This window comes from Pterocles gutturalis, unplaced genomic scaffold (genome assembly GCF_000699245.1).
Source record: "Pterocles gutturalis isolate BGI_N339 unplaced genomic scaffold, ASM69924v1 scaffold30228, whole genome shotgun sequence".
NCBI classification, from domain to species: domain Eukaryota; kingdom Metazoa; phylum Chordata; class Aves; order Pterocliformes; family Pteroclidae; genus Pterocles; species Pterocles gutturalis.
In genome coordinates this window covers 50942-62919 of record NW_010124214.1, presented here as the reverse complement: position 1 = coordinate 62919, position 11978 = coordinate 50942, and the positions used below count along the sequence as shown (strand labels likewise).

The following is an 11978-nucleotide window of genomic DNA, read 5'->3' as shown; positions in this document are numbered from 1 at the left end:
TCATAGTGAAAAATTTCTTCCTAATGAAGGCTCCATAAGTCCTGTGGACAGCCTCTTGCCGGGGGGGCAGGTGTTTCAAAAGGACTGTTTTGTACCACTTTGTGGCTATTGTCTTGTGCTCTTTCACTTGACATGACAGAGGGGTGTCCATCTCTGTCTTCCTTATACCCCATTCCTTATTTATAGACATGGGTAAGATGGGTAAGACTGTCCCGAGCCTTCTCCAGGTTAAGCAGTTCCAGCCCTCTCAGCCTCTCCTTGTATTATGAGAAAAGCTCCATTCCTGTAAACAACTCTGTGGCCCATGTTGGTGTTGCTCTGTATTTCCATGTTGCTCTTGTGCTGAGGAGCCTGGAACTGGACCCAGCACTCCAGGTGCGTCTCACCAGTGCTGGGCAGAGGGGAACAGTGCCATCCTCCACTGGTGCTGTTCTTCCTCATTCAGCCTGAGACACTGCTGGCTGCCTTTGCTGTAAGTATTTCTGCCTCAAGCACTTGCCAGGGCCTTACCTACAGAGCTGCTCTCTAGCTGCGTGGACCCCAGGGCCTGAAGTGGTTCCTCCCTGGGTGCAGACCTTCACACTTCTTGTTGAACTTCACAGTGTTCCTACCAGCCCATTTCTCCAGCCTGTTGGTCTCTCTAGAATACAGCACAGCCTACAGCCCTATCAGCAAACCTGCTGAGGGTGCACTCTGCCCCAGCAGCCAGGTCATTAATGGAAGGTGTTGAACAGGACAGGACCTGGTGCTGACTGGGGGTTGCACCATGTGGGACTGGCCTCTAACAGGAGTTGGTGCCACTGCGCAGCATGCCCAGGACCTGCCTGCCCAGGTACTTTTCAATCCCTGTCCCTGGCTCTAGCCTGTACTTCATCAGCTTGTCTCAGAGGACGTTAGAGGAGATATTAAGAAAAGCCTTACTCCAGTCAAGGGCAACAGCATCTACTGCCCTTCCCTCATCCATCCCCTTGTTAGAGAAGGCCGCCACGTTGGTACCTCTCCCAGTGTGCACAACTGAAAGCTAAAACATGCTGTCACTGCTGTAGCCTGTGCGGCAGCCAGGGAAGTAACTGCAGAGAGGTCCTTGCTCTAGCTGTACTGCCAGCTACAGCTACTTTGAGTGCAGCAGCTCCAGCCCTGTGGTAGTGGAGATGCTTCCAGCCACAGGGGCAGTGCAAATCCTGGTCCAGGGCTAGCTCCAGTTTGCATTCCAGCTTTTGCAGTTCTGCAGTCACATGGGGTCCACACCCATCCAGCATTATGTGGGGTACTTCTGCTTTCCCTTCCAGCCCCCAGTCATGTCTTTGGCAAATGAAAAGATTTTTCTTACCACCTGGGTTTTTTTCAAGTGGTCTTCACTGTTTCCAGGCACCTGACCAGCCTTGCTTCAACGTATTTGGGCCAAACACTACTCTATGAGACTGGTGTACCTCTGGAAAAAGCAAACTTGCCCAAAACACAACTGTAGAGCTGCAAGCATACCCCTCCCTGCCATGCACACAAATAAGACAGGGCTGTTTATTTCAGGTATATACCCACATTTGAGATTCTGCTACTCCCTACACTGTATTTTGTTACATAGCATAAAGGAAATGCATGTCACAGACAGGGCAGAACTACGGTGTTTCAAGAGTGGAACATGGCTCTGTCCTGAGTAGGAGCAATGCAGGAGACTGATATAGGCTTCAGCAGTGCTCCATGTTAGCCACACCTGAGCTCCTTTACAGTGATTCTTTTGGGTAACTGTTTAAAGACCGCCACTTGTTTTCCTCCACCAGCACACCTCTCTAGAGGTAACAGTACACCCGAACACACAGAGCTTAGAGAGCAATTACACTTCACCTAACACCCTGTGTGCTTTGGGAGTGGCTGCGCCACACTGGTTTCTATCTTTGAAGGATGAAACTGATCACAAGCTAGTATTCTTCCCTCAGCTTAAAATCTGTAATAAAGTTGGTGGCGAAGAAACACAAAGCAGCCAGGTGAATGTACAGCAGCCTCCTAAGCATGCTGAGGCAGTGTCACTGTGTAAAACTTTGTGAAATGCATCAAAGCTGTGGCTGTAATAAAAGGGGTTAGCTATATTCAAACTGAAGCATCACAAAATAGAATCTGTACAAAAATATACATACAGTTCTTTATTAAACAACTGTAAACACTTCACTGTAAAAATCCATAAAACTTTATAAACAAACATTTTGTAAATAGATTCTATACTACAATAAAAGAATTTTAACACAATTATTTACATGCAATACTGACAAATTTGGCACTTTCTGAAAAGAAATGTACAAAACACTTTGTTGTTTAAAAAGAAATTTGAAATTATAAAAACTCAGGGCTTTACTATCATGCACTTTGCAAATACCTCACAAGCACTTATGGCACAGCTAGCAGAGAGCTCCAGGCTCTCATCAAGCTCTTTACTACAAGTTCAGATAACTTTTAATGTGCTTCCGTAAGTTTGTTGTAAAACTACCTGAACATTGTCGAGAATGAAGTCAAATGCCATATTCCAAACTGATTCTACAGATGACTGCATTAACCTGAAGGGGAAAAGGAAGAAGAGGGAGAAAATTACCATTACAGAACCAGTCTGTTTTACAGTAGGTTTTGGTCTTCATACTGGAAAACAAGATCACAACAGTTCACGACGAGTGGTATTTTGATTCAATCTTGGTAAAGCCCTGTCTTTTCAGATATACCAAGTCTTACTGAATGCCACAGATTCCTCTGCCATTTGGTGGTGAAATTTCTGACATGAACAGTGTCACACCAGTTTGTGAACATGAGCAGGCTGCAGTGGTTGTAAGCCTGTGATCAAAGCGGTGACCCTCTAGCAGCTTCATACTGAAGAATCAGAAGTGGCAAGCTTTGAATCCTGATCTTTACCTCCTCATCCCAAGACACACATGCCACACCTTTTTTCTTCCAATAAATGCCAGTGGTGATTAAGACATTTAAATAACAGGGTTTGGGGGCACTATATTGTGTTTATTAATAAAAATGGAACCAAATCATGCAGGCACACAGAGAGCTATGAGTTACCTCTATCATTTAGCTGCTACTCAAAGCAAATTAAGGAAATGCCCAAGGAAAACAAAGCAGCTCTGTACTCTCAAAATCCCCTTCTAGATCACTGTTTACAGGAGAGCAGGGAGTTCCTCCACTTACAGCTCTGGAAGACCTAACACCAGTATCATATGGACAACTGCTTATCATCTGACTCCCAATTCCTTGTCCTACGCTTGTTACCAGGCTTTGGAGAAACACACTGCCATCAGTGCAAATCTCACATACAGGACCAGGAATAGGACATGATGCTTTCTGAAGAATTTTATAAAGAATTTACTATACAGCATTCAACAAAACAGTTAACTGCACAGTGTGTTTTGCATTTTCTAAGGCCTACAGACATCCCGTAATACAAAAGCATAGCAAAGTTTTTGCATTGCTGTAGTCTTTTGGGCGTTGACTAATTCTGTGAAATAAATCATTTCCAGATCTAAGAAAGAGAAAGCTGAGCTTCATAGTTAAGTACCAGTTAGTAAGCAAGTCAGAAATGCAATTTGGGCCTCCTGACTCATGGGAAGAAGAACACAACAGCTAAGTAACAGAAATTGATTGTAAGAGGTTGGAGATGCGGGACAGGACCTGGATACAGCAGGAGAACTGAAATTGTATGAAACAAAGGAAAGATCTAAGCTGACATGAAAAATGGATGAAAAAAGGATGAAGAAAAGGGACAATGATGACAGAACTATATCCTTTGTCTGGAAACAAAGGACTTTGTAGCAAATACTATTAAATGCTACTATTAATTTTTCACAAATTACCTATTTTATCTGCCCAACTTCTTCCCCTCCCCGTTTTTGGGAAAAAAAAATTCACACTCATCAATGGAATGTCTAATAGGCTTGTGGCCTCACATTTAAGCACGTAGTGCATAAGTGCTAACAAAACCAGCCCAATGTCACAAGTACTAGCACATAACCTACCTTTTCATGTACTTAACAACCAGATCTAACTTTTCCAAATCCTTTTCTTCTATTAGATCAGTACAATACTTCACAACCTGTAGAATGTCTTCTTCCATAGGATCTGCAATAAAAAAGTTACAAAAAAAAAAAAAAGAGAAGTTTTCTCTAAGTATACTTAGAATATAATGATGGAGTAATTGGAATATAATAGAAAGAAATTCTGCAGTGTTAGCACTTCAGAAGCTGATCTGACAATTGCTGTATTCCCCTACCTCCCCCAACATCAGAAGTTGTGTACTGCAAGGTCCCAAAATATCTCTTGTAGAACTCTTTTTTCTTTTTTTCTTTAGTAAGAACAAATGACAACCAAACTAACATTAACCAAAGGGAAAAGAAATAGGGATTTAGAATGGAATGGCTGTTTTGAAACTCTTAGGAGAACAGTAATGTCCCGGATACGAAGGATCTCACAGGTCAGATTTCCCAAGATATTCAGGAGATGCTAATTATTTGACATGATGTTAAAATTTAAATCACAATTTTGCAATGGTGTTACACTTTTGCACTTTATTCTAGAATTCTTTCCAGCAGTTATTCTGAAAAAAAACTGCATTCCTTTGCCTCTAAAATGACATCTTCATAAAAGAGGAATTCCCTTTTGATAGCTTTCATCCTCGTGGTTGTAATATGGTGGACAAAATAAGGAAAACCTCCCACACAAGTAACATCAAGGCATAAAGCAAGGGCGTGACAAATGGGTTGAAGACAGAGCAGGTAGATTTTCATGATGTTAAGCAAGAAGCAGGAGCTGGCAAAACCACAGAGTAACAACTGAGTAGGAAGAATCAAGTTACTCCAAGATTGCAAGGCAGTAAGACTTCAAGATTACTGTGAAGAATAACTAGTGAAAGGAAGAGTGAAGGAAGAAGTACAAAGAGCCTACTAAACCAACATTTTTCCTCATGAGGCATACAAGATCATCACTAGCATCACATCCCGTACCTGAAATAGTTGTAATCCATTCTTTCAACAACGTCTTTACATCATTGAACTCAACAGCTCCAGCTAGATTGGGTGCTTGTGGCCTGAATGAACCAGGCTGTTCAGTCTGCAGAGCTGATGGGCCTGAAGAATCTGAAGTTGATGGAATTGCTTCTGGCTGTTCCAAACATAAAAGTTGATAATGCTCATTCTAACAAGTATGGCAACACCACATATACACATAGACAGGTGTCTAGTAAAGAATCCAGGAAAGAAAAGAAGCTGCATTTGTGAATATGGACTAAGTCTAAAGAAACGGACATACTGAAAGCTGTTAAGTGTTAAAATTACCTGAGCAACTGTTCCTTCTTGTTTCAAGAAACCATCCATTAGCTTCTGTGGGCTTCCAGATGTAGCTGGCATGTTTTTTGCAGGGCTACCAATGAGTTTGTTTTTCAAAGGACTCTGAATCTTTTTTCCAGGACTGACTGGATTTTTTTTCCTGATCTTTTTCTTATTTTTAATTGTTCCATGCTTCAGGTGTAGGAAAGGATTTTTTGACACTGAAAAACACAGGAATAGTTAGTGGTTGACACATTTAAAATGTAATACCTTTCCACTGAAAGGGGGATTCTGTATATTTCATAGAAATCTACAGACCAATTGGGAGAACATACCTAGATAAGGCTACTTTAACACTCATGTGCCATTCCAGAGGGTGGTGAGGCACTGGAACAGGTTGTCCAGAGAAGCTGTGGACGCCCCATCCCTGGCGGTGTTCTAGGCCAGGCTGGATGAGGCTTTGAGCAACCTGGTCTAGTGGAGGGTGTCCCTGCCCATGGCAGGGGGGTTGGAACTCAATGATCTTTAAGGTCCCTTCCAACCCAAACCATTCTATGATTCTGTGATTCTACGTGGGCAATATTTTTAAGTATTTGAAAAGCACTGCTAGACGTAGCATACTCAGAGGGTACTCAACTATTCATAAGCCTTTTAATATGAAGCATTTCAGTGCCTGAATATGAACAGCTGTTGAAATCTGAAGCCTACTGGACAAATTGCTTTGCCTCAGTCAGAGCACTGTCCCATCAAGATACCCACTAAGACTTCCCAGCAGTGGTTGTCAGCAAAACCAGCGGCAAAAAGCCTCACAACCTGCTTTTATCACCATTTACCAAGGAAATTGCTCTCATTCCATCATACTAACACATCTGCATTAGTCCACTGACTGTGAAATCAAGGTTTGATTATAATAATGCAGTTTTTAACTGGCAATTAATCCAATGACATTTCCAACCCATTTTATGGCAAAGCATGTTCACAGGGAATTAACCGTACTTCTTTCTACTGATTATACCATCTGACTATCAGACATATGGTGAGATGTATCACATCTCCAGTTGCCTGAAATCCATACCAGTTCTATCGGTTTCACAGAACCATGAGAATGCTATCTGAACATAGTTTAACTAACTTAGGTACTGAAGATGGAATACTTTAAATCACAAGACCTATCAAGTTTAGATACCATTCTGCAAACATGTGGACATGGGTAAGTTTAGTGCCACAGTCCCAATGAATTGAATTAATTACCCATTTAAGTAAAGCTAGGCATCTGCTTGCAACATGAGACCACAGCTGGTTGTAACTGACAGTCTGTCAAAAATAAATACAGAAATTTGTTTTAACACAGCATCTTCACAGAAGCTGTAGTTGTATTTTCCAGTTTGTTACTTAGGGATCTCTTTGAATAGTAAACAACTCCTATACAAAACCACTGTACAACTATATATACTCACCAAAAGCGTTAGCAGGTTGCTGCTCTGATTGCTTTTGCCTTTGATCATATGCATCTTTCAGCTCTGCTTGCAACTCAGCAGGCAGTGCAGCAAAAACCTCAGGGTCCACCTGAACAGTAACAAAAGATTATTTTACCAGTAAGCAACACTGCTTGCTTTCCTCAAGATCACTCACATGAAAAAGTTATTTACATTTTATGCCAAGAAAAAATAAATGAGATATAACTGGAACACTCTGAAATATGTTGTACATTTTCTGGACATATTTCAGCTTGAAAAAACATAAAATTTTCCATTTAATATTACTCTACATTATTATTGTATAAAACTACTATTAATGGGCCTATAATACACTAACCATCATTATTCACCTACTTTATTCACCACTAACTTTATTCACCTACTGATATACAGCTATATCAACAGCACAATTAAGCCTAACTCAGAGAACATTCCCTTCAAATTTCCAAACTCAAACACTGTGACAATCAAACTTTTGTTCCTCCTTTTCATTTCTATTTCCTGGAAGCTGCTACACTCCTCAAACAAAATATCCTTGGAAATAGTCTCACTTCTTTAAGGACAGGAAATGCAAGTCCAGCTACCTCATATTTTGAACTAGCACAAAAGGGTTTCATTTCTTTCTTCCACAGTTGTCCACCCCTTGTTTGACTGATAAAAACGCAGTCCCTTCCAACTGTCCTAGGGGCTTCAGTTCTAGACAGGAAATCATTTGTTGCCAATTGCCACACACACTCATATAGACAAAATAAAATTTCATGCATTATTGGTTATCTTCCCTCACTGTCTGTCTGAAGTAGCAACTTAGTGACAGACTGGCCTTGTATTCTGAGTTTCCCAATATTACTGGACTGTATTTCAGCTCATAATTTGCAAAATCTAATTCAAAAAAGCAAACCTATCATTTACAGGATTAAATCTGCCCAGTGGGAGAGTGTCCTTCATTTCAGTGGTAAAATTCAGAGATGAGCACAAACAAAAAAAAATTATTCAAAACTACTATTACTATTCTAAGGGCACAATACCATTTCTACTGCCATCTGAGATACTGTAGTATACGTCAGTATGCATATATACTAAAAGTCACCTCTTATTTTCAAGAGAGATTTGATCATTTTTTTTCAAACCAAAATAAGTATGCCATGTCAGGCTGTGCTATTCACACATATGTCGTCTACATTATATAGACAATAAATATGAACATCCTCCCACAGGTAAAACTCATCAATCTAGCACAACATTTTTTCAATTTTTAGAACTCCACATGCCAACACAAATTTTTCACCACACAAAATGTGCACCAATTAAAGGAAGAAATGGGAATAACTGACCTCAGTTACTGCATACATTGCACAGAACAAAGCATTGCAGTGGAATGTAGCCAATTAAGTCCAGAGGCTTAAGTTATTTTTTAAATACAAATTTTATTTAATAGAACTATTTAAAAATTGTTGGCGTTCCCTGGTTAAGCATTCCACAGTCAAGAATTTGGGAGGCCCTGTATTAACACTGTTTTTGTGTACACCACTTAATAATTCACGCAGAAATAATGCAATACAGGGAACTGGACGTGGTTTTGTTATTCCCTCATTATCCCCCCCTCTGAAAGTGTAACATGTAAAAATCCAGTCAGAAGAGCCATCAGTCAAGTTCATATGAATTCCACTCTAATTAACTGGAGTTTTGGGTAATTCACTGTACAGCCAGAGTGTCCTAACACAGCTTTCACATAGCTGTATCACATTCACATTATGGAGAACCTTAATTTTATAAATACATGTATTACGTCGGCATACAGCTATCAGTATTTTTGATGTGCTGTATAAATTTCCTTAGAAGGAATCTATACCATGATAAGAAAATGTAACAACGAGGTGCAAATTTGCCACCAGTAATTAACTCCACTGCTACAAACGTCATTAATTTCTAAGCATCTATAATCTTTACTTCTTGCATCCTATGCTTTTATAGCATTCAGCTGCTACAGAGATATACAGCTCTTCTAAATTTTAAGATTACTTCAGCAGCTCATAGAAATGAATGCAACCTATCTGGATTCTTTTTATGGGAGAACCTTACCCAAAAAAGGACATTTTCCACATGTTTTCTAATGAATAAATCACCATCAGCCAATTAACTTGGCACCTGGTCGTCAAAACACAGTTCAGACAAAAGGAATGAAGGGCTGAAAAACAGACCTAAGTAAGCAATAAAAAGATGGCAGGGCATCATTTACATTTGTTGAGTTGATGTAGCTACAGTACTCTATTCAGAGTGGCTTGCAATATTTCTATACCTGAAACCTATTACTACTTAGTTCACTGCATCATTTGAAAGAAAGTAATCTTAAGTGTTTGTGTGCACTCATACAATATATACTCCCACAAAGTTTGACAATTAAAAAAAATTGTGTCAAACTATATTTAGACAAAGATGGTATTTTTGAACTAAGTTCACATTTGACTTTATCATAGAAAAAAATCCTCCCATACTAATGAACTGATTTTAGCATTTTTCTTCTCCAAGCCTAAGGAAGCTATTCAACCATATTAGTCTAGGTATTAAACTTGGACCTAACTCAGAAAACAAAAATTTGAAATCTTGGTTCTCTTTATGCCAATAAAGCAAGCTGAATGGTTTTCAGGAGAAAAACTGAGTATAAGCATAAGGCATTCTAAAATAGATACTATAGATTTCCCCGATAAATAAACAGAAAGCAGGCAATTCTTCTTGAACGACATCTTCAAACAAAAAGGCTGCTATACTAAGGCATCATTTTTGGATCAAGTAAGAGAGTCATAAAATGCATTAGGAGACAGCGACAGGAAAACCAGTGCAACTGAGTGTGTAAATTAGGCATTTCTAAGACAATTTCAAGAAGTAATGCTGTTGTAAATAAACAACAATCAACTCTCAACTACAGAATTAATAGATAAATAAAACATAAACACAAACTAAATGTATTTCTTATAGAAAGCCATATGCAGTTAAAATTTACTCTGAAAAAGAGTACTGCGTGGTAAACCAGGTGTGGAGGGATGTACTTCAAAGCACAGCATAATTTAACACACAAGTCCAAGACAGATTCTTGCCTATGAATGAATGTAACTACATAATCTAAAATATCTAGGGTGTGGAGAGTTCATATACTATTTCCACAATAACTCCACAGGGGAAACCCAACTTTGCAGTTCAGGAATAAAAACTGACACAACTGTTTTTGAAACTATGAACTTGAATCAAGGTGAAGAAATTTTAGTAGTAGAATAGACTATACATCTTCTAAATAATGATGCATATGCAAGTTGTTATATCTCCAGGTAATCCAATCTTTGATTTATTTTTTTTTTTTGAACCTACATTTGTTCAGCAGCATCTTGGATTGAAGGGCAGAATATAATTAGAAGCATCATTACTGCTCCCCCTTCGAGCCCCTATTTTGAGAAATAACTGCAATTTCCTCATCCTGGACATGCTTTACATGAGCTCATGTAAAAATTATGGAGATATGCACAGTCTTTAGCCATGCCTGCCTTTCTCACAGGAATGTGATACAAACAACCACATCTAAAGAAGCTAGTAGAGGTTGGCTTTACACCATCAAAACATCCACTTAAACAGAGTGAGTCTCCTGTGACTAGCTAAGCAGATTTTAGGACTGCTTCAGACTGATTGTGCAGTGTAACTCAGCTGCAATGCAGAAAAAAGGCTATTTACACACTGGATTCCAAAGCAAAGTGTAAATGATGGGGTTTTACATTAAATGACAGCAAAAACATAAGCATACTGATGACTATAAATCTTTAATAAAAACTATCATACTATGTTCGTGATAGATCAAGTCACATTTAAAACCACAGACTTTTAAAGATATTAAAGGACCATAAATAACTTTGGTAAGTCACAGATTCTAGTAATGCTGTCTCAAGAAAAAGCTGTTAACAATTCCTATATGTGGGAAACTGATGTTTATTGATACCCTGCAAACATCCTACCTGTGAGAATGCTGGCAAGGCTATCACATTAATTCCCATATTGGTATTTGGTTCTTGTTGCTCCGGTATTTGTAAAAGCACTGTTCCAACTGGCTGTGACAGAAGTGCACTGTTACATCCATTTATTGGCTCTTTTTTGCTATCTCCGTAATTCTCTCCTTGCTGAATGGTGTATATTTGCTCTACTTGTTCTCGAAGATCAGGTGGGAGAGCGTCTAGCACAGATTTATCTAGCTGCAAATATATAAAAGCTTTTAGATTTTTCTGAGGAATAGAGAACAGAGTTAATTTTACTCAAAAACTCGTTCTACAGTTCTTGAATTTTAGAAAAAATATTAGTTGTAATTAATTTAAAAAATAATAATTCTAAAACATACTTAGGAACCTGACAGATACACTCTGCAGCAGCAAAATGTTAAAATATCATTTAAGACTAAGTAGTTCAGTAAATATGAATGCTCAGTTTTATCTTTTTACCATGTTCAGTGTTCTCATCACAAATCATATATAAGGTTTCCTCTACAACTACCTAATGATAAGGAAACCCAAATTCAAATTATTTAGGTAACATGTTGATATGAATACTAAACTGGGGACCAGTACAAAGCAGTAAGCAATTAATTTCTTTCTTTCTATAGTTCTAGGATTCATGTTACTAATTTACTTCAATGGTATCACATGTTTGCATACTGTCAGACTCTTGTCATAGATTTTGATAATGAAATAAGTTTTAGATTCAAATTTTTGCTTGCCATAACTGATACTTAACATCAATTATTGACTTAAAACAACTGAAATGACCCCTCAGTACCTATAAGTTGCTGTATACAACAACAGTTGCACAAGTAACAGAATGAATGTAACTGACAAGCAGATTTACAGCATCGTTTTTGTCACAAGTAAAATTTGAATAAAACTATGTAGACAAATGCCAATGTTTGACTATGAGTTCTGCTAAATGAGATTCCATATCAGTATTATAAAACTATCTTTTACCTTTAAGAAGAAAATTTGGAGTTTATGAATTTATGACCAGATTCTGGATTTACAGAGAAGAACTACAAATTATCTATGAAAAGACACATTTTTACAGAAAAGCAGATTTATACCTAAGATACATACAGAATTCAGTGCACCTTGCTCATAGAAGACCCTTATAACAGATGTTTGCTTGAATAACATGCAGGGTGGAAATAAGGAGG

At 38.6% G+C, this 11978-nt stretch overlaps 1 protein-coding gene across 4 annotated transcripts in view; it reads right to left on the bottom strand.

Moving 5' to 3' along the window:
* REV1 (REV1, polymerase (DNA directed)) overlaps positions 1-11978 on the bottom strand; it is a 51815-nt gene that overhangs the window by 2373 nt on the left and 37464 nt on the right. For 2 of the 4 annotated variants that reach the window (XM_010078208.1, XM_010078207.1), the window contains 6 exons: positions 10777-11010; positions 6761-6869; positions 5322-5524; positions 4983-5139; positions 3999-4101; positions 2124-2546 (listed from right to left, as the gene is read on the bottom strand). In XM_010078208.1, coding sequence (XP_010076510.1) covers positions 2435-2546; positions 3999-4101; positions 4983-5139; positions 5322-5524; positions 6761-6869; positions 10777-11010 — 918 coding nt within the window. In that variant the 3' untranslated portion in view covers positions 2124-2434. Of the gene's footprint in view, positions 1-2123; positions 2547-3998; positions 4102-4982; positions 5140-5312; positions 5525-6760; positions 6870-10776; positions 11011-11978 lie in introns of those variants that run through there. The other 2 variants (XM_010078205.1, XM_010078204.1) reach the window with 2 other exon arrangements.